We start from the raw sequence: 23638 nt of genomic DNA, 5'->3' as shown, positions 1-23638 counted from the left end.
AATGCAAGAAAAAAATCACAAACAATATATTCATTAAGTTTTCTATCAAAGGTCATGGGCTGTGCTTAATTTTCTTGGCCACTGGTGATAAACTTGGATAGATTGATAGTGCCAATCTTACTGTAAGTATTATTTAATACAAAAATTCAATAATCATTATTACCCTCTCCGTTTTTAAATACTTGTTCTATTTTTTCATATGTGGAGTTTTAGGATAAAGTGGAGAAAGTAATAATTTTTTTTTTTTTTTTTTTTGATGCAAAAGAGGGGCTAAGCCCCGGGAAAAAAAAGAAACTAAAACAAACTAAACAATAATTAAACGTGGCAAAGCCACCCCAACGATGTCATCATGCAGAATACGGCCTAACTCAGTAGGCGGGAATTGAATCAACTCTGTATTGTTGTTCTGGACGACACCCTGGTTGGCTAGCCAATCCGCTGCTCTATTCGCTTCACGATAAATATGCCTCACTTGCACCTGCCAATTTGAATCCTCAATGAGCTGCTTGCATCTTCTTATTATGTGTACCCCTTGGCCTCGGTGATTATCTTCATTATTCAGAGCATCAACTACCACCTGACTATCCAATTGAACTTGGATTCTGGCTGCCCTCATGCGCTTAGCTAGCTCCAATCCATGTTCGATTGCTCTCAGTTCAGCCATGAAAGCATTGCAATCTCCTAACTTCATCGAGAATGCAAACAACATTTTTCTAGTCGAATCACGAATTAGCCCACCCCCACCTGCTGGTCCTGGCGCTCCTCTGGCAGCTCCATCTGTATTTAATGCTAGCCAACCCACAGGTGGTGCTATCCATTTAATATAAGACTCTGTACGTGCATTATTCTCCCTCGCATTGCTATGCATATCATCCCCAAGAATGCGCCATACCTCTTCAAATCTAGCAATCAAGAATTGATTAATATCAATTGGAGTCTCCTGGGTTTGATTAAACACCACATTGTTTCGCCACTTCCATATCCACCATATAGTAATGGTGAAGTAAGTTGGCCAAATTTCAGGGGAGAGATCACTATGGCTCTGAATTTTAATATTCCTTGCTATCCATTGCTGTAAATTCCCATTGAAAAAACTCGGGGCTGCAGCAGGACCACTAACCTGCCTCCACACTTCACGAGCAGCTCTGCAATCACGCAAGGCATGAAGTGTGGTCTCCTCATAATTGTGGCAATTCAAGCACCAGGGGCTGTTGGTTAAATTGCGTTTAACTCGATTAGCCTGTGTCATTATTCTGTCGTGCATAGCTAACCAAAGGAACACTTTTGCTCGTTGTTGCACTCTCAATTTCCATATGAGTTTCCACGATCCATCATCACCTATGTCATCATCCTTCTTGATAATTTTCATTGTTGATTTGATCGTGAACTTGCCTTTAACACCACTTCCCCAATACAGTAAGTCACCCACTGTTGGATCATTCCTGAGAGCATGTGCTTCAATTAGTCTCAGTACATTTGCTGGTAACAAATCTGCAAAAGACTCCCACTTCCACCCAATCTCAACATCCCACATTTCTTCCACCGTAGCACCATCAAGTTGCTCAGGGATATCTACAATTGCAGCAGCTCTTAGGGGACTCGGCATTGCCCAATTGTGATCCCAAAAGAGTGTAGTAGCACCATTATTCACAGCCACCCTCGACCCCTCACTAATGTATTTAGCATTATCCGAAATGCCCTTCCACACATTAGACATATTCGCCTTAGCCTCAAACATGTCAATATCACATCGACCTTTACAATATTTTGCTCTTAGGACACGAGCCCAAAGTGCATTCGGCTCAGTTAATACCCTCCATCCTAGCTTGGTGAGGAAAGCCGCATTTAGTTGTCTTGCGGATCTAAGTCCTAAACCCCCTTGTTCTTTGGGTTTTTGGAGACAATCCCAAGAAATAAGATGAATTTTACGATGCTCTTCATCCCCTCCCCATATAAATCTCCTAGTCTTCTTATCAATTTTATCACAGATTGACCTGGGAATTTTTGTCGTTTGCATTGCATATGAACTCATAGTGGTTAGAGTAGATTTAGCCAAGGTGATTCTACCCGCTAGAGACACATATTTAGATTTCCATCCTGCAAGTCTCCGATCAATTTTCTCACACAAATATGCAAAGGTATCCCGGGTCACCCTACTTGTTAAAGTAGGCATTCCAAGATAGGTACCCAAGTCTTCAGTTTCATCAATACCCAAGGCATGACAGATTGGAATGATATCTTCCGTGCGCATATTTTGAGAAAAATATGTACGTGATTTGGGGTAGCTTACCTTTTGCCCGGAGGCACTACAAAAACGAGCCAAGCATTCTTGAACCACCATTGCTTGCTCAACTGTTGCTTCCGCAAATAAAATGATGTCATCAGCAAAACACAAATTCGAGAGCTTCGGCCCATTTCTACTAGCATAGATGGGTTTCCATAGATTCTGAATGATTGATTCTTCAATAAGCTGGTTTAATCTCTCCATGCATAACACAAAAATATACGGAGACAGAGGATCCCCTTGTCGAATTCCACGGCCCGGTCTAAATGCTTGTGATGGTTCACCATTCCAAAGCACCCGCAGAGAAGAAGTAGTGATACATTCCATAATAAGATCAATCAGAAGGGGTGGGAATCGAATCTCATACAGAGTATCACGGATAAAATCCCACCTAAGCCTATCATAGGCTTTCTCAAAGTCTATTTTAATTGCCATTAGACCCTTTCCTCCCCTTTTATTCCTCATGGTATGGATGACTTCCTGAACGATGACTATATTATCCGTAATCTGTCTCCCCGGAACAAAGCTTGTTTGAGTGCAAGAGGTTAAATGTGGCATCATAGGTTTAATCCTATTTACTATAGCCTTTGTAATAATTTTATAGGCCACATTACAAAGGCTAATTGGTCGAAATTGAGTCGCAAGTTCTGGATGATCAATTTTTGGAATAAGCACAATAAAGGTCTCATTTAAATTTTCCGAAAGCCCTTTACCGTTTAACGCATCAAGAGCCACTTTGTAAACATTCTCCGCTACCAAATCCCAATGTTTTTGAAAGAACAAAGCTTGGAATCCATCTGGCCCGGGAGCCTTCATTGCTCCCATCTCAAAAACGGCTTTCTCTATTTCACATCTAGCGAATGGTCGAGATAACAAATCCCAATCTCTTGCGGTAAACTCTGGGAAAATATCCATTGGAAGAGGGCCGAGAATAGTATCATTTTCTTCAGCAAATAAATTCTGAAAATAAGCCATAATATGCTGTTGAATTTGCTCCTTTTCGTATAACCAAACACCATCCACACTATCCTTAATTGCATGAATATTATTTCTCCATCTCCTAGCAATAGTACTAAGATGAAAATACGAAGTATTTCGGTCTCCATCACGAATCCATTCAACTCTTGATTTTTGATACCATAACAACTCTTCCTGTTCAAGAACCTCATCCAATTCTTTCCTGAGCTTTGCTTCGAGTTTAATAAGGTCCCGGGATTTTTGTTGTGCCAAACATTTCAGAACACCACCAATTCGAGCAAGTAAAGTCCTTTTCTTCTTAAAAATATTATGAAAAATCTCCTTATTCCACTCTTGTAAATCCTCACCCACTTTTTTTAACAAGGGAACCAAAGGACTATTTTTCTCCCATTTTTTCTCAATAAATCCACGGAATTCATCATGTGTTAGCCAAGCTGCTTGGAATTTAAACGGTTTATTAATCGATGAGATTGGTGCAAAGCCATTCGGTGAGATTAATATGGGGCAATGGTCAGACGCTATAGCTGGTAAGTTCTTTGCCCCTGCATTCGGAAATCTGAGACTCCACTCGCTGTTACACAGCGCCCTGTCCAATCTTGCACTAGTCCATGTATCCACTGAATTCCCTCGAGACCAAGTATGTTTCGGCCCACTAAACTCCACCTCCAAAAAATCCATTTCCTCCACCCATTCATTAAACCGAGTTGTACGTCTAGAAGTTTCAGGGCAACTAGAACTAAGCTCATGAGTGAATCTAGTATCATTAAAATCACCGGCTACTAACCAAGGCTGGTTGTGAGTTGCGGCAAAGTCTTTGAGTTCCTTCCATAAATCACTACGTTTCACAGAATCCGGGCTTGCATACACTGCTGTAAAATACCAAGGGTCCCCTCCAATTCGCCTAATATTCATAGTGATATGTTGATTATGTTGCATAATAGGTTCAACCGTGACAAGATCGGGTTTCCAATAAATCCAAATCCCTCCACTAAACCCTTGTGCATCCACTCTAGTGTGACCCAAGTATCCTAGAATACCAGAAATTCGTTCTGCTTGTTGCCCTCCCATGTGAGTTTCAACGAGAGCTAACACATTAGGCTTATATTTCCTAACTACTTCTTTTAAAGCACTAATAAAAGCACGACTACCCGCCCCTTGTACATTCCAGACCATACAAGAAATAGGTAGAGAGTTTGGAGCTAAGTTCGGAATTGTATCTTCCATTAAAACAGGGATATGAGGTAAAGAACTTACATATGCTTCAGAGATGATTCTCATCAAACGGCTTATTTCATTGGGAATCCTCAGTGTGACCACCAACTCCATCGGTTCTGGGATTGGCTCCATCCAAGATTCCATCCTCACTTCCAACACATTTGTCAGGGGGTCGGCTATGCCCATATATGGAATCTCCATTGGTTGTCCTACACAAAGTATTTTCTCCATCGGGATCATTAATTGGATGACATCCGAGGGAGGAGGAAACGTGTGTGAGTTCCTGTGAGATTGCATTGTGTGATTCAATGTTTGAGGCCTCGTTGTTAGCTTCTTTGTGCTTCTGTGTCAATTTTTCTGGCTGCTCAATATTAGCGTTTTCTTTCCCAGGCTTATCTTTTCCAAAAGAAGATTGAGATAAATCTTTTGGTTCAATCACGTTTGTTATTGAGGCAAGTGGCTCATTATTTTTGGTAACTGATTTATTAACCTTTGACATATCCTTCTTCTTATAATGCTGCTTCCCTCCAATTCGAACTTCTTGACTAGACTTCCCATAATTAAAGGGAGCAGCGTTTGGTGACTTGCCAAATATGCCCTGGGATTGTTCACCAAGGCTAACCGTAGGAATATTCGAGCTAACATAGGCAACATTTGATATATTCAAATCTTTTCGAGTATCCCCTGTTCCCAAATTAATAGCATTCGATAAAATATTATTTTCTTGAGAATCTTTTGAGGAAATATTATCATTATCACCTTGATCCGCAAGAATATCAAAACTATTATTTCTTCCCTCAATATTAGTGCTTGGTTTAGTTTGGTTCCTTGGGAGAGATTGATTTATTTCCTTAGTTACTCCTTGCGCATCTTTTGCTTGATTCTGTCCACCTTTCTCTGTTCTCGAATTTCTTCGTCGACCTGGTTTTTTAACCAACATCCAATCACCATAATCGTCAGTTTCCACAGGCTTAGGCAGAGCTTCCTTGCGTTGAACTTGAACACACTCTAATTGACTATTAACATTATCAATCATCATATTATCAGTAGGAACTTTTGATGCACATTGATCTTCAATATGACCAAGCTTCCCACACTTATAGCATAACATCTTGATCCCTTCATACTGTACTCTCCAGATTTTCCCTTTAAGCCAGAATTTTGATAACAAAGGCTTCGAAAGGTCAATCTCAACACTCAATCTGGTAAACTGACCTCTCTCAGCATAAGCAGTGGACTTATCAACTCTTATAACTTTACCAATTTTAGCTCCAATTTTCTTGAAAAATTCCTTATCAAAATATTCAACCGATAAATTCGAAATTCTCACCCACACAGTTAACACACTAATTGAAGCTTCCTCAGGGAAAAAATTTGGAGTCCATTTTCTTATCGTGAGATACTTATCATCAATAAGCCATGGACCCTGAGTAAGAACATAATTATAATCATCCACATTATTAAACCTAGCTATAAAGTATTTGCATCCAATATCCGTTAATATCAATTCTCCTTTGAGCTGCCATTTGCGCTTGAGACGCTTCATCAGTCCCATATAGCCAAGACTACCATCAAACATTCTAATAATTAGAGTGTTTTTCCACGGTTTGCGCATAGCACGCTTCTCTTCCTTTGTGAGTAAAATAACAGGGCACCTGTCATTACCTCAATACCTTCAGGGGCTTCATCATCATCCGAGACATCATCCTCTTCAATGTCTATATGATTATCTATGTCTGCTTGAGCCGCCAATTGGGTATCTCTCAGGAGGTCCCTAAAAGATTTGGGTGTTGCTCCATTGATAGGTGGTGGGGGATGCATCACCCCTGCATTAGGGTTAGGGTTTGGCTGAAAAATTGGTTGATTTTGCAGCCCATTTTCATTTTCAATTTCCATAGCAGCATATTGAGGAATTGAATCAGTTCCATGATTAAACATGTATTGCGTAATCTTTCTTTTTGGCTTTTTGTTTGATCGGGTTAACTGATCGAGCATTTCAGGGGAGTTCGAGGGATGCTGGTGTGCGCTCATTTCTAGAGAGAATTTTCGGATAAATTAAATATTAATAGAAAGTAATAAAATATGGAGGTATTGAGATTGGTGGAAGAATTAAAAATTGTAAAAAAAAAACAAAAGTAGTGGAGAGGATTGGAGGAGAAAGAATAAAAATTAATAAAATTTGATTTATGTTGAATCTGCTAGGTGAGAGAAATTAATTAAATATTGTAAAAGATTTCCAAATAAAAAAATAAATAAGTATTTAAAAATGGCCGTAAATAAAAAAAAGTGGAGCAAGTATTTAAAAATGGAGGGAGTAGATATAGATTGCTTGGAATTTAGTCGATGCACCTTTGAGTCAATATAAGTTTTTGCTTCGCAACGGACTTCTTTTGCATTGCTTGGGGTATACAAGGCGGATTATGCAAATGTTCCAGCACTTGTGGATGTGACTTTTAATGCTTCATATTGCTTTCATAATTTGAATGTCTTTTCAAATTTCTCATGTCGACTCCATAAACTCTCAATTTATTGGGATTTGGTGGTGAGTTCATTGCTTAATACTTACTTGTACACAAAAAGGCATGACTTAGATTTAAATTTACTCATTTTTGTATGCAAGCTAAGCTGCTAAGTTCATTGAATTGCCTTTCTTCAAAAAAAAATAAAAATTCATTGAATTGCCTAATTATGTTTGTATTCTTTTGGCTTATGTATGCAGGTAAAATTCCGGAAACTTTCGCATTTGGAGGAGGACAACTTTCTCGTTTTGACCTCATTAATTGAGGCATGTCCTTTGATCCACATCTTCAAGTTCGAGGTAGTGAATTCTCTCTATTTACCAAAACTTGAGTTTAAATATAATTATCTTTCATACTTTTCAAGGTGGAGTGTTGTGATTTTTTTATTTGTATAAGTAGAGGTGATTGGCCCATGGTTCGATCTCAATTCCTTGATTTGGGTCCAAATCGGGTTGGAGGCCTGGATCAAGTTGGTTGGGGTTGATCTTGAACCCATGCTAGTTTTGTTTACCTTTTATGAAGTGTAGAATGTTTTTTCTTTCCACGACTTTTGTTTCTCTAGTTGACTCGTTCCTTGGTTCCTATTAATAAGGGGCACATAAATAGGAACAGAGGGAGTATCGATCAAATTGTATCGCCTATTTGTATAGTACCTATATAATATTTAAAGAAGCCGCTAACATTTTCAAGTGGGCTGCAGGTTATTCCTAAAAAGGAAGGAGTGGCAATGTCAGGTGATGATGATGCTCAGAATTATAATCATAAAATGTGTGCACATGAGCACCTTAAGGTTGTAGAGTTTGTTGGATTTGATGGAAATGCATCCATGGTTGAGCTAGCCATTTGCATCACCCAGCATGCTCCCATGCTTAAAAAGATTATTTTCGATCCTCGATGTTCCCCACTAATAGGAGGATTTAGACACATATTGTGTGACAAAGATAATGTTGATGGATTAGACTTTGCAGAACACAAGCGAAGTTGGTTGCGAAGCGAATTCAAGGAGGTGTTAGACATGAAAATTCTATGATAGACAATCTCCCTTGATTTTTTTTTTTTTTTTGGCACTATCCATGCAGAATTAAGCATATTGAGAATTAAATTGTATTTAATGATCTTGCATGTTTTCATTGTCAAAATGTAGTGTTAGATGTTATGAGTTTGTGACTTGCATATTAGATGGGATTTTTATTAGGGTCTATTCTGTTCACTTTATTTTTACTTATTTCAGGTGTAATAAATTCAGTTAAGTTCGGATAAGTTCAGTTCAGTTTTAATAAGTTCTGATAAGGGGTATCCAAGTACAAATTACAACTAAAATATTTTTTAATAAGGTCTAATAAGTTCAAATAAGTACAGATAAGTTCATATCAATGAAAATCAGGTGAATAAGCTCTTTGTCCATCTTCATTAATAGTCAATCGATTATACTGGTTTGGTGACCTGCTAGGGTTGATTTGGGAAGATGAGGCAAAAGGTTGGATTAATATGGAATAATAAAAAGATGGGGTAATATTTTGGGAGAACCGAGCAAAGATTGAATTACTCTAAGTAATTTTTCCTATTGTATAATAAAAGCAAAAATGTGAAAAATTTGTTGAGGCAGTGACTCGATCACTCGACAATAATATGCACTTGTTAGGTTGACATGAAAGCTGCTACCTCCGGTTCTTGTTACTTGCAACTTTGGGGGGTATTGCGGACTCCTAGGCAAAACTTTTAAGGGTTGTTAATGAATTGTATGGGTATGTAAATAGGAGAGATAAATTGGAGGGAATTGTTGTGGTCCCCTATTCACTTTAAGAAATTACATGTGCCTTTTGTTTTCAAGTGGGAAGTTCCCACTTTTTTTTTCTGACTTTTGAAACAAGTGGGAAAATTTTCACCCACTTTGTTTCCCTCCCTTTTTTTCACCAAAATTAAAATCCGAAACCAAATTCCCCCAACAAAGTACTGTTCATTTCATTCACACAAAAGGTCCTCTATAAAAGCAGGACACCCATCCTAAACCCCAATTTCAGAATTCAGTTTAAATGGGGATTGGGGAGGGGGGAGGAAAACAACAGTTCAAGTTTAGTTACATCACAAGTTACTAAATTCAAAAAAGGCAGCCCTACATATTACATCATTCTAAATTAGCATAATCCTAATTCCTAAGAGTTGTGTTAGTAGATGCAGCATCTTTAATTACTGAAATTAGGCTCCATTGAAGACCGTCTAAAAAAAACCAGCCGCCACTTCATCACCAAAAGCCAACCTTAAAAAAAAAGGCAAGGGACTCACGGCAGAGTTCATAGCTGAACTTTTGGGTGAGCTTTATGATGTAGAGCAAGCAATGGATGAAGAATTCATCCAACAAGAAGTTCCTTGGTGGATATGAATCAGATGAGGAACAACAGCAAGTAAACCACGAAGAAGATGCTAGTTATGATGCAGATGATGATGCACAAAATGAGCAACCACAACATAATGGGAGAGCAACCAGAGAGATGAATGTTGAAGAGAAAAGAGCAATAGTTGATGATATTTTGTTGCACATGGAGGGGGACTCACTGTCAAGAGGCTTCTTAGCCAACTTGGCAAGAAAATATTCAGTGCACAAATCTACAACAACAAGGTGGTTCTAGGTAATTAAACGATCCCTAGCTGATGGTACTGCAATAGATGTAAGAACCAAAAACTAGGCGGGACAGGACCAAAACCTAGGGAATACACTGATGAGTTTCTTACATCTGTTCCATTGTACAAGAGAACTACAGAGAGGGGATATGCTGCTGCACTCCACATTTCTAAATCCAACTTACATAGGCTAAGGAAAAAAGACAGACTTAGAACACATACAAGCACAAATCACCCAGCTTTAACTGACAACCACAAAGTGTCAAGACTTAAGTGGGTTTTTAGTCACATCAATCCAATACCAGCACAAGGGGACCCAACATTCACTGATATGCAACAATGGATACACATAGATGAGAAATGGTTTTACATAAACCCATAAACAAGAACATTCTACCTTCTCCCTAAAGAAGAAGACCCCTATAGGGCACAGCAGTCAAGGAGGTTCAAGATCAAAGCAATTTTCATGGGAATGATAGGGAAGTGGCCAAATATGGTCTTTTTCCTTTTATTGAAAACAAGTACATGTTGCATGATAGCAAATATGGTCTATTTCCTTTTGTTAAGTATGAAATGGCCAAAAAGAAAAGCAAAAACAGAGATAAAGGGACTCTTGAGACAAAAGCTGTCCAGATTGTGACAAAAGAAGCAATTAGAGACATGTTACTCACACATGTAATCCCAACAATTCATGAGAAGTGGCCTCAACAACTACCAAAAGACATCATTATTCAATGGGATAATGCTAGGCAACATCGAGTTCCAAAGGATGCAGATTTTTCAAGCAACATGTCAAGCAAATGGTTTCAACATTCAATTCATTTTTCAACCAGCACAATCACCAAACACCAATGTGTTAGACTTAGGATTGTTTAGTGTGATTCAGTTACTTCAATACCAATCATTTCCAAAGAATCTAGATGATCTAAGTTGACAGAGCTTTTAAAGAGTTTGATCCCCTTTTGAACAAGTACACATGGATCACACTACAATCATGCATGATTAAAATTCTAGAGAAGCAAGGTGGAAACAACTTCACTCCCCCACACATGAAGAAGAGAAGCCTGGACAGACAAGGACTTCTACCAGACTTGTTAGAAGTGGACAGAGGACTCATAGCACAAGTTGTTCACTATTTGGACACAATTTCTGTTTCAATTCTAGTTGAAGGGGAAGGCAACATGGAAGTAGATGCAGACTGATGCAAATCAACATATTCAAGAAGTTTTTTGGGAAACATAGATTGCCACACATAACCATTTAATATTGTACTAACTTTTTAAATGTGATTATGTCTTGGTTATGTGTACTTTTGGTAAATATTAAGTCTATACTGTTAGGCACTCATTAACTAAATCCAGCTTACTTGTTTTAAGTAGTCAAACACATTTGAAAGCAATAGAATGCAAAATACTGTTAAACTCTATTTCCATCAAATTGGGGTTTTTTTTTCCAGTCAAAACTTTAGTGAGTGTTGGTACCTCAACGGAAACTTGTAACAGAGGTTTCTGGAGCATCCAGACCACCCAAGTAGCTATCAGTTGAGTCCCATCATCATATGGAAATCAAACAAGGTGATGCATTTATGGAAATAGGAACTCAATGCATCTCAGACATAAAAAACAAAATCACAAGGTGATGCCTTTGATGAAAACAGGGACTCAATTCACAAGGTATTCCATTTCCACAGAAACAACAACAACCTATGATGTTCAAACATAGACACAAATAACAATCGAACAGGGATGCTCTGTATTTTACCAACAACACACAAAACACAACTCAAATTCCAACAAACCAGAAATCAACCGGGAATCAACAAACATCAACCAACAGTAAAATACCGCGACAAATTCTGTAAGTGTAGGGACTCAATATACACAGCAACCAACTCACATTCCAACAACTAAAACACAAAATACGCAATACGAAAATACTAAAAAAAATTAGGGTTTTAGAATTTACGCTGCACATTCAGTTAGGAGGAGCGTTAAACTGGGGGTAGTAGATTTACAGATAAGCATCAATCACCTCACGACGCGACATTCCATCTGGGAGGCCAGATCAGATGCGTTTCACACCAGAAGAAGGGTCGTCGCCGCTATTGGGGGACTCAGAAGGTTGACCCACTTCCCCAACCTCTAGATCTACTAGGTTAGAGTCCCCAGTTTCAGATCCACCACCGGAAACTGCAACGACAGCGTCAGGACCCCCATAATTAGTCGCACCAGAAACCACCACAGCCTGTTCTTTTGGTGGTTCATCATCAGCCTTAGCCTCAGGGACCACTTCCTTAGGCTTCTCTTCCTTGTCGCTAATGTATTCAGCAAGCTTAGCACCAAGAATCCTCCTCTGAGCAATGAGAGAAGCCCGACGAACAAGTTTCATGTTTCCTGTTTCACGTTGTGGCTTACAGGTTGTGGTTTCAGATCTCCTCTTAGATCTACTAGAACCAAGTGATTCATAGCAAAAAAGGTCTGCATCTTTGTCATTTGGGGTTGTCATGGTGGTACTCTTACTAGAGAAAACAGAGAAATGAAGAAGGGAGAAAGGTGAGAACCCTGAAATTGAAGAGAGAGAGAGAGATAGAGGAGGGGGGTTCGGCAGAGAGGGAGGAGTGAGAAATGATGAACTAGGGTTTGGGGGGAGGGATTTATTCTGGAGAAATCTCCAGAATAAATGAGCTCAACCATATTGATCTGATGAATTGAATGAAAGCATTCAATTCTGTTGGTTGAGGTGATGGGGAATTTAAAGAGATGGGGTAATTTTGGTGGGAATGGTTATTTTAATTAATCAATAGGTTAGTTTAATTAGTTAAGGTTAGTAGTTTAAGTAAGTTGATTAAAAAAAAAAGTAAGGGTAAAATGGTAATATTACCCCTAAAAACTTACTAATAAAGGAAAGGAAAAAAAAAGGTTGCAAGTAATGTGAACCATCCAAAATGGCAAAAGTTGCAAGTAATAAGAACCGAAGGTATTATATGAAAGACAAGGAAAGAGACTTTCCTCACAAAATACCTAGAAAATTATTGACTGATAACTTGTTGTAACATGTTTTTGTAGGAAATGTAAATATACGAATTTTTTTTTTTTTTTTTTAAAAAAAAAAAAAAAAAAAAAACACCAACTTCCTAGGATCCTATCAATTCCTAGGAATCAAACAAACACTTGATTCTTTAGGAACAAAGATATTCCCAATTCTTGTACGAAACATACTGCCTAGGATCACATTTGAATTTGTAACCAAGATTCATACCCAACAGAAATTATCCTGCTCAACATTTGTTATTATGTACCACAACTCCACAAGGAAGATTTATTTGGAGGCAGGAAGCCGGAAAGGAGTTACATTTCATGTCAAAGTTTGTGCAAAGCTAAAAAGCCATACAACTACTTTATGATTTTGAAGGTAAGTTGCATAATGCCGATTCCACGTCAAAAAATTCAGTAAATTTTTTCCAGACCGCAGAGTGAATATTATCCGAGATGAACAAATGCCTCAAATTTTGTAAATTTTAATATGCCGAATGAATAAATTCCCTCAGTTGCCTATTTCTTGTACTGCTTTATCTCTTTGATCAAACCATTTGTAAGTCCATCAACATCATTATTCTTTCCAAAGAATTTCACAAACTCCATTTCTGGGCTCATCAAGTACCTGCAAGATACAACAATGCCTTAATAGCTAATAGCAACAACGAAAATCAAGATTGATGTAAATCATATAACAGCATTCCTACCATTTTCATTCAATTAGAATGCAATTGATGAACAAGCACTTGAAGTAGAATTAGGCATAATGGTAACTGAAATTTACTTTGTGATATGCTTAATACTGTAATATTTCGTCACCGAGACATGTTGCTACCAAGGCAACTACCATTCAGACTAGCTAATTCAGTTTAATTGTGATATATCTTGGCTCGAGCCCAACAGCTCCAGCTCAAATTTATAGAAGCTATTCGTGAGACGAGCTTAAACAACAAATATCTAAACCAGCCAAGCTTGAATAAACAATTTGAAAGCTCAATTGAGCTCGGCTCAATCTAAAGCTTGTGCATTTTTTTTATCAAGCTTAGCTTGCATAGGCTAATACTCGCCTCGGCTAGGATCCTTGACATCCCTAAATTTAAACATGAGTATAAAACTGGGAAATGCCCCCTTATCCTATGATGAATCAATCAAAAAGAAGAAAAGTGAGCCTAGACTCTAGAGAGATGCATTAAAGCAAGGAAGTAATACATACATGACTATAGAGTGGTCAACAAGATAATCTGAGCCTTCCTCTGTTGTCTTCATGTAATACACTCTGTATGCACGAGCAACTTTCCGAATCTCTTCTGGATCACCAGTTAATCCAATCAATTTTGGGTGGAACTCTGCAATTAATACAGGTGAAACAAAAAAGTAAGAAATGAGACAAGGTACTACCATGCGTGTATGTTTAAATAAGCAATAACGATTGCCATATTTAGAACGATGAGAAAGTGGTGTGAGCAACACAGAAATCAGGGCCATCGACAACAACAGTAAAATTTACACCTCATGCTATTGCAAATGCATAATATTATCTATGAAATCAAGAAGACCCAGAGATTTATTTTTCTTTCTCTTAAAAAAAACATATGCCCGGAAAATGATAGAAAATTCTGATCTGTACCTTTCACATACTCACTGACTTGTTCAACAGTGTCTCTTTCAGGATCAACAGAGATGAAAACTGGCACAATCTCAATTCCTGATTTTTCTTCTGCACAAGAACAAGATATGTTGGCACAAATCCAAAAACAAACTCAATTCGTGGTCTAAGCATATACAGGAATACACCATGGCTCCCTTGGTCTCAAATTATTTGCTCCATGAGAAAATGGGCATTTTTAAGAACAGTTAAAAAGTCAGGAGAAAATAAGTCAATGAGTGAGTTTGAGGAACCAAAATTTAAATGTAGAGAGAAAAACTCACCATAAAAAAAATGGAGATAATAATAAAATATATATAGAGGCATTTAAACAAGAAGTTGGGATGAGTAATTAGAGGCGGAGGGAGCATATCTTGAATAAAGTATCATATTCTATTGAAGATTCCCATTATGAGATTCCCCCATTTCTGGATAGCCACTTAAGCAGAAACACCGAGAGTTACAATACTTGCACAGAACCACGAAAATCATCCCCTTTGCCCTACACCCCACAAATACAAAACAAAACAGAGGAAGAAGGGTCCAGGCATGGGGAAAACCAGTTTTTTTTTCAATTTGTAAATATAAAGATTGAAACAATAAGCACTGCATACATACCATGTAATTCTTCCATTTAAGCATAACTGCTAAGCATGATAAATTCTAACAATTCCAAGCATTCTTTTACCTAACATGTATTGATAGCAACTAATAGCAATATTACCAAACAGTAGATCAAGGTAAAAGGCAGCAGCACTTCCATTGCATTAATATCAGTTGCAATTTTTATCAAAAAGGCTAGCATGCACAATTTAATTAAACTAGTTCAACAAAACTGCAGCAACTTACTTATCTTATCAACAGCAGAAGCTAGTTTTTGGAGCTCATCGGGGCAAATATCTGGGCAATGAGTAAAGCCAAAGTACAACACTGTCCATTTACCAAGAAAATCTCTTTCAGTCACCTTTTTCCCTTCATGATTGACAAGGTTGAATGGGCCCCCAATAGCTGCCTGTCCAACAGATGGTCCCTGTCTCACCGCATTTGACGCATTGCTTATTTCTGCAGGCAGGTCAAAATAGGAATTTCATTGATTTGAATATTGTTAAAGAAGAGAAAGATAGGCTGAAGACATTGGCCAATTTTCAATGGAAGGAAAGAGATAATTTCAGTCTTTTACACAACTAGGCAAAAAAATCAAAACAAATCTGTTTACGTTAGAAAAGCAAGGAGTACACCATCAGTACAGCAACTCAAACCACACTTACTGATGGGTTGTTTAAAACAGTCTTGAGAAAACTTGATAAACTTAAAATACACTTAAAAGATATCAATAATACTACCTCTGATTTTTTTAGTTGCAACTTTGGAATATTTTATATCTCTCAAATAATACCCCAAAGTTGCAACTAAAAAAAATCGGAGGTAGTATTTCGCATTTAGTATGAATTTGAATTAGTATCTAGAATGACTGGGCAGCACAATCCTCAAAGCAGAAGGGCTCTGCCAGTCTAAATGAACATGTCAACTGTACACAGCCTTAAACCTACATTTAAAAAAATAATATTCCTAGTTTCTACAACTTGAATTGGAGGCCTTACAAGTCAAGGTCAAAAGGGAACACCCATTTCATTGTAATGTAAAATGAGCAGTTTTATTATGATAAGCAGAGGCCTTCAATCTAGCAAATGTCACTGAAATAACTCCAAAAATGCATGATAAGACACTCTTAATATATTCCTGGTAGACCTATCCTTTCACAAATGATTATATAGATAACAAGTAAAACTATAAACAAATCTAGACCATTTGATATCATTGATATGAACTCCGAAAATAAGATATTCCATTTGACCTACACTTTACTGACTTTAGAATTCTCTGTCTCAATCTGAAAGCTCCGCATTTCACTAATTTAATCATGCCAAATTAGTCATTTCACTAATTTAATCATGCCAAATTAGTCATTTGTATCTGGAACATTCATCCTAAGAGTATTATAGTCATATTCCACTTCTATTAGCTAGCCCAAACACTCAAATAAAAACTCACCATAGTAGTCTACCTTCAATATGCCGCTTCTTTTCATTGTCATAGTAGTAAATGATCCCAGCTCCCGTAATAAGTAACAAAAACAAGCTCATCCATGAAACAGGCTGCACATAACCAACATAACATCCATCCATCAGTAATCAGCAATGACCAGATAATTAAGCAACGGTTACTCTACATGGAATTCCAAAACAAAATACAGCCCATAGAACATGCTTACATGTCCTGGTACGGTGATACAAATACAACAAAGCTAAAAATTGAAATCAGTTTTCAAGCATAAAAATGGAAAACTCGTTAAGTATTTCGTGTTAATTACTAATCGCTCCATCCAAATATAACTTCACACTTCCTTATCACCGTCTCTAAGATCAATCATTCACTAATATAATCTTTAATAACATACTTAAAAAACACTCGTTGACATTAAAATAAATCTGATAACCTCCTTCATGAACTCAAATCTTGAGCAATGATATGTAAAGATAATTTCTGATTTGATGAGTTTTTAAAACTCAAAATCATTATCGAATGTCTAGAATGAATCGAAATTCATATTTACTCTCATTCTAAAATCAAAGCAAAAACTAACACATCTACTTGACTGGCAAGAATTGTCAAGCATCAATACCCTCAAAATTCATGAACATTCGCCAACATTCTTAACGAAAATAATCATCTCAAATTAACATATAAAGAATAGATTAATCGCAATACAAGCAATTGAATTTCACGAAGAATTTCCAGATCACTAAAAACACAATCAAATGAAATAACGAATCGAAATTACCGATCCCCGAACAGATTTTCCAGCATCGCCAGATTGTTGTGAACCTTGAGAGTTACCTCCATCACTCGCTTTATCACCCGAAGAATTCTTCGCTTCGGAGTTCTTCGCAGCAGCAGCAGCAGAAGAGGAAGAGCCACCACTTGGTGAAGGTGATGAAGAAGCAGTGCAGAAAAATCTTTCATAGAATCCGAAAGTATTGAATTTCTGATCTCGAACCTACACAAATACAATCAAAATCAATACGAAAAATTGAAATTGGAAATCGAAAAAAAAAAATTAGAAATGATGGAATGATAAGAAGAGAGAGAACCGTGTTGAGGAATGGAAGAGAGCGGTGGGAGAGAGAAGGAAGAAGATGAGATGGATGTGCAGGAGAAGTAGAAGTGAAAGACCGCCATTGATGAAGACTGAAGCGAAGGAGAGTTCGAGAAGAGTTTCTGGAAAGAGCAGCCATTAGAGCGATGTGTTAAACCCCTTCACCACTCTTCTGCTTCTAATACTGTATATGAGGGTTTTAGATTGTACACCGTAATACTGTTTGTATTTCACCATTCATACAACTATACAGTACAAGACATTTTGTAAGAAATACTTTTTTCTTTTGTGGAAGTAAAATCAATCAAAAACAAAATATATTGGATCGAATAATAATACTTGTATATAGTAACAAATACTCCATAGTACACTAATCCGTATACATTTCACCATTCGTATAGTAAAAATTGGTTCGTAATACAGTAATCATATTATTCTGGAATAATACCAAGTTTGAGTTGCATTTTCTTCTAATAATTTCAAATCAGTAAACAACCTATTATATCAAGTTACTTGACACGTGTCAAGTCATGATTAGTACAAAAAATAAAAAACCCTTCCCCACTGGAGAAATCCTTCCTCACCCTAGAAAGCACCCCCCTTTCCCCAACCCACAAAACTACCCTCATTCCCTTCCCCACCTTGAAAAATAACACCCCCCCCCCCCTCCCTTCCCTAACAACTGAAACCTACCCCCTTCCTTCCCCCACCCCAAAACCACCTCCAAGTGGTGGCAACTTGGTAAGGCAGCTTGGATTCCCTTCGGAGGTGGGAGAAGGGAGGGGGCAGATTCAGTGGTAGGGGAAGGGAGGAGGGTCGTTTTAACAGGGTAAGTAAGGGAAAGGGGAGATTTTTGGGGTGGGGGAAGGGGAGGAAAGGAGGTTTCAAGAGTGGTTTCGAGGGATGAGGTGTGGCGAATGGAAACTTTAGGGGTTTGAGTGAGACGGTCGGACTGTGAGGTTAGGGGACGAGGTCGGGAGAGGAGGTGGGGGATGGTTTGGGGTTTTAATTAAAAAAGTGTTTTTACCATTTAATTTGCGAGACGTAGAAATTTAAAAAATTAAAGTTAATAACCTTTTCAAGTGTTTCAACAGGACGTCGATAATTAGGATTATTAAAATAAAACGCACCCAAAAATTGGAATTATTCCATATGGGATTATTTAAAAAACATCGCCTAACGTTGGAATTATTAAAACCAATTTTTCCTTCCTACAAAGCATTTTGTATAAAATACTTTTTTGTTTTTTAATTTTTTTGTGTATAAAGAAATCAAAATTAGTAACTACCGTACAAAAAAAAAAAAAAAAAAAAAAAAAAAATTAGATCAAATAGTGTAGGCACGAAAATAATTTGGGTTAAAATTATGTTAAGAACTCATTTATTATTTTTGCATATCCAAATAATAATTCGAATTAATTAAATACAATTCGATGTGTAATTATTTTTTTTAAAAAAAAACCCAGCCTGCCCATGCCACCTTCTCCACCCTTCGGCAGCCCCACCTTTCCCACTCCTCCTCCGACAACCCCCCTCCACACCCTCACAACCAAAACCCCCCTTGTTGGCACACCAACTGCCCTCCCTTGCGCGGACATTCCATTCTCCCACCTCAACTTCCCCTTCCCCTACAAAAAAAACCCTGAAACCCCCCTCCCCCTCATCCACCCAACTGCCCCTCATCCACCCTTGAAAACCCTCAAGTGGCTAAGGGTTTTCGAGGGTGGTGGGAGGGGTTTCTAGCAGTTTCTTGGAGAGGGAGGATGGTTTTGAGAATGGTAGTTCTGGCCTTCTGGGGGAAAGGGAAGGGCCGAAGGGTGACAACATGGGGGGTGGGTCGACAAAGACTAGGTTGGGCTACCAGAGGGTGGAGAGGTGCCTGAGGATTGGATGGGATGTTGTTAGTGTGAGACTAGATTTTTTTTAAAAAAAATTTCCTTTTTTTACCAATCACAAACATGTCCATTAACCAATTAGAACCAATAAAAGCAAATATTTTAATTTTTAAATTATAAAATAATAATCCAAAATTAGGATTATTAAAAACAAATTACTCAACGTTGAAATTATTAATACCAATTTTTCCTATTTTAAAAAGTCTACAATGTGTTGGGCATGCATAGTACCAAAGCTCAACAGGGTATTAATATAAAGGAAATACAAATTATAGAAAGTAAATACAAGTTTAGTAGGAATATAACAGGTCTGTCAAGTACCTACAAAGTATAGACATACGAGTACAAATTATAGACAGTATACAAATTATGGACAGTATACTACTTTCTTTATTTGATCCACTTTAGAAATTGCCTCCAAACATTTGGCGTTAAAATATATACCAAAATATGTCGTAAAATATATATATATACACCAAAATACGCAACCTTTCACTACTGTTCACTTTGTATTTATTTGAAACAAGATGTCAAACACATTCATGATCCCGTCAAATCGAACAGATGCCAACATTATAATACAATATCAACTATAGTTCGGATCAGAAATCACTACTCAAGCTGTGTAGAGAGCCTGGGTACGAAACAAGACGAATTAGCTCCAATACCATGTTCATTTCTTCAATGTCTGCAAATGATTTTTGAAGAGAACATTAGTATAGTACTAAATATTGTTAAACTGGCAAAATGGCAAACCATAGAATTATTCACCAACCTCCTTCATTTCATTTGAAATTTCTTTGAATTGCTGAGTAATGTCTATTTTCTTCTCTTCAGCTGTAAATAAATCACACCAATTAATCACCAATTTCTGAGAACAAAATAAAAGAAACTGCAAAGCGAATATTATAGACGCAAAGTTGCCTTACCAAGTTTAGAGATATTTTTCAGCTTGTTGTTGGTCCTGACAGCAAATCGTTGGAATGCATGACTGGAAAATACAAATTCACACCATTAGAGTTAGACTAACCCCTAAACAGTAAACGTCACTCATACGTAAAGAATGAAGATGACAAAGTAGTTCAACCAATCAAGAAATGCAATGCTGTTGCTAGTGATACACACTATACACAATGAGATTAAAAGCATCACCTAGCTTTCTAGAGAAAAAAAAAAAAAAAAAAAAAAAAAATTGCAGATGCAAATTATTTTGGAGAAGTTTAATGAGCTGCAACAGCATTGTATTAATTATAAGCCTGCAGCTGGATACTAAAAGATGCTTCTTCTTTTACTATAGCTTCAAATGAACGAGCCACTCAGGAAATGGAAGATCCTGATGACCAGAGAAAGAAGCATCGATACTAAAATCGATCACATAGTTCCAAACCGTAAAATCTTTAAAATTGGCAAAAGTCAAAACACTATCCTTCACTTGCAGATTTAGTAGATCTCAAATAATAAAATAGATAGCAAGAGAAGAAAAGGACAGCAAGTGAGCAAGCACACAGAAGACAGAGAAAGAGAGAGTGGCATACAAAATTCAAAGATCCAGCACACGTATTGAGTAACAAAAGCGGTGAAAAGTGCTTGAACAAGTTAGTTAAAAGTTTCAGTGACATGGATGAAAGATAAACATGAAGCAATAATAACTTCTTACTGCAACATACTTTGTACAGTCTAAATGAGCAGAATATTATTCTAAGCAAATTCATCCATTACATTCAATACAAAGCTTCAGTAAACAATATAATCAAAACAATTCAAGCTCCAGCACAACAGCTAAAACTGCGTGATAAGCAAAAATAAAAGCCTTGATAAAAATGTTGCTTCAACGAAAGCCCATAAAGAAAACAGAAAATTCTATTGAGCCAACCAGTTGAAGCTTAGGTAGATTCTAATAAGCAAACAATGAAATGACATTCCCAAGAAAAATTAACAAAACTACTGATGACTTAGGAGAGAAAATTTGCTTTAACAAAAATGCACAAGAAACTCAACACTACTTAATCACTCAAATGCCTTTTTCGAGGTATAATATACTCAAAACAATTCAAGATGCAGAACACCAATAGTGTGTACTACAAATAACAAAGACAAAAGTCTTGAGACATCTTTTGCTTAAACGAAAGCCCATAAAGAAACCAAAATATTCCATTGAGCCGAAGCTTGGCAAGATTAAAACAGGGGAAAATAAAGAAACAATCCCAATAAATCAGCAAAGCAGTGAGTAAACTAAAACCACTACAAATGAAATCTCCCATTCACCTTAAATGGTCGCTTTTTAGGTAAAATATACTCAAAACAATTCAAGCTACAGCAAACCAGTCATATTTTACTGCAGCCTAACAAAAAAGAATGTCTCGAAAATCTTTTGCTTCAACGAAAGCTCATAAGGAAACTGAAAAATTCTATTGAGCCAACCAGTTAAAAGCCTAATTAGATTCTAACAGAAAGAGAATGAATTCACATTCCAAAACAAATAATGATTCAGCGAGCCGTTCCCAACTTCTGAGGAATCATGATCTCAAGGTAGAAGCCTAAATTCAATTCATCTTATAATCTTAAAATACTACTTCTAAAGTACAACAATTTACTCAAAACAATTCAAGCTACAATGTACCACAGAATAGCAAAAATATGAAAGCCTTGAGACATATTTCGCTTCAACGAAAGCCCATAAGGAAATTGAAAAATTCTATTGAGCCAACCAGTTGAAGCTTAATCCGATTCAGGAAACGATCGAAAGACATTCGAAAACAAACACAACATCAGCAAACCAATTCTCATATAATGTTCAGAGAGTAATGCACAGATTGAATTATCTTGGGTAATCTACGAAAGCCATAAATCAACAACTAAAACAATCTGAATCCACGCCATTCATCTTAATCAATCATCAATCATAACAAATACAATCTCGAATACAACAACATCATAATCATTCAAAAACAACCATAAATTTAATGCGACATTCATCGGATTAGGGAAATCGCACAAAGAAAAGGGGAGAGATTCGATACCTATTAGCGAGACCATCAACAATGAGTTGATTGGCGACATAAGAAATCAATCTTCCAACACTAAAACCCGCCATTGCTAAACTGCAAATTACAGAGAAAAAATCGACGAATGGAAACAATTAGGGTTTTCGAAAACGAACAAATTAGGAATAATCGATTTGATTATCAGAGCAGAAGAGAGAAGAATCAATAATCAACGATGAATAAGATCGATTAAGAGGAGAGAGAAGAAAGGATTGAGAGAGAAATTTCACCTGTGAAGAGGTATAAAGTCAAGATTCAGAAACCCTAAGTTCTAGAACACACCAGAATGTACTATAATTGCAAGAGGAAGATGGCTAAAGGCAGTGAGTCGTCATTTATATATGGAATATGGTTGTATTTTGGGTATAAACGGGTCAGACCCTCATCTTCGAATATAGTTGTATGAAAGTGCTAGGGCTATACACCGGTCCAAAATCGGATCGGACCAGACTTGACCCGAATCTGAATGGACCGGGACCTGAAACATTAATTTTCAAAAACTAGAGATCGGACCTGAATCAACAGGTCTGGTTTCGATCCAGGCCTAAAAAAACAGGTCCGATCCGGGTTTAGACCTGAATAGATCTGTTTATTGATTTTTTTTTTCTTCTTTAAAAAAAAATATTAAAAAACTACTGAACCAGTTTATATATCTGTTGTTTAGACCTGTTTATATACTTGTTGTCTAGACCTATTTTACGGATCTGTTTAGACCTGATTGGACATGTTTAGGCCTGTTATGGACCTGATTAGACTTATTAAATAAAAAAAGGTAGCTTTATCGATTTCAGGTTCGGACCTGAAAATTCTGATGTTCACCCGGACCAAACCTGAAACCTGGAATCATGAATTTTTAAGGACCGGGATCAGACCTAAATTCACTGGTCCGGTCCAAACAGGTCTGTTTCAGGTCGGTTTTCAGGTCCGAGCCAGTTTTTGTACACCCCGTTGTATTTGGGCTATTAACCCATTTATAGATCTTAAATGAACTACAAAGTAAATCACAACGTAGTATGTTAAAGGTAAACTGATCAATGGGCAGGTTGGGCCGGCTCGAGGCCTAAAAAATCAGCCCACCCCTTGAGCCGTTGCGATTCGGGCCTAGCTTCGGATGACATTGCAATTCCCAAATCCGCCCAAAATGACCGGACCATGCGGGCTTTTCGGGCCATTTTCAAGTTGGGCCAAAAAATGAACTAAAATAGCTTTAAAATGCATTCCCAAACTTGTCCAAAAAAAATAAAAAAT

General features: G+C 37.3%; 1 protein-coding gene and 1 long non-coding RNA gene across 2 annotated transcripts; both read right to left on the bottom strand.

The window, feature by feature from the left end:
- Positions 1-12988: 12988 nt before the first annotated feature.
- LOC145568991 (cytochrome c oxidase assembly factor HCC1-like) lies at positions 12989-17606 on the bottom strand. Its single transcript, XM_081628366.1, has 7 exons — positions 17448-17606; positions 17138-17353; positions 16361-16451; positions 15145-15357; positions 14278-14367; positions 13864-13996; positions 12989-13275 (listed from the first exon to the last, which is right to left on the bottom strand). The coding sequence occupies exons 1-7, from the start codon at positions 17589-17591 to the stop codon at positions 13167-13169; spliced, it is 996 nt and encodes a 331-aa protein (XP_081484492.1). The 5' UTR covers positions 17592-17606; the 3' UTR covers positions 12989-13166.
- Positions 17607-19594: 1988 nt separating this feature from the next.
- LOC145568990 (uncharacterized) lies at positions 19595-22725 on the bottom strand. Its single transcript, XR_014096037.1, has 5 exons — positions 22621-22725; positions 22367-22447; positions 20276-20337; positions 20122-20183; positions 19595-20034 (listed from the first exon to the last, which is right to left on the bottom strand). It is a non-coding gene; the product is annotated as an uncharacterized LOC145568990 (long non-coding RNA).
- Between the last annotated feature and the right edge of the window lie 913 nt (positions 22726-23638).

The sequence above is a fragment of the Chenopodium album genome, chromosome 11 (assembly GCF_948465745.1).
Source record: "Chenopodium album chromosome 11, dcCheAlbu1.1, whole genome shotgun sequence".
NCBI lineage: Eukaryota > Viridiplantae > Streptophyta > Magnoliopsida > Caryophyllales > Amaranthaceae > Chenopodium > Chenopodium album.
This window is presented reverse-complemented; position numbering and strand designations above follow the sequence as displayed.

Coding starts and splice junctions, on each gene's coding strand:
- LOC145568991 (XM_081628366.1), bottom strand. CDS start 17,591: ATGGCTGCTCTTTCCAGAAACTCTTCTCGAACTCTCCTTCGCTTCAGT. Junction 14,368..15,144: donor TTCTGCTGTTGATAAGATAA/GTAAGTTGCTGC, acceptor GTTCTTGTGCAG/AAGAAAAATCAGGAATTGAG. Junction 13,276..13,863: donor GTTGACCACTCTATAGTCAT/GTATGTATTACT, acceptor TGTATCTTGCAG/GTACTTGATGAGCCCAGAAA.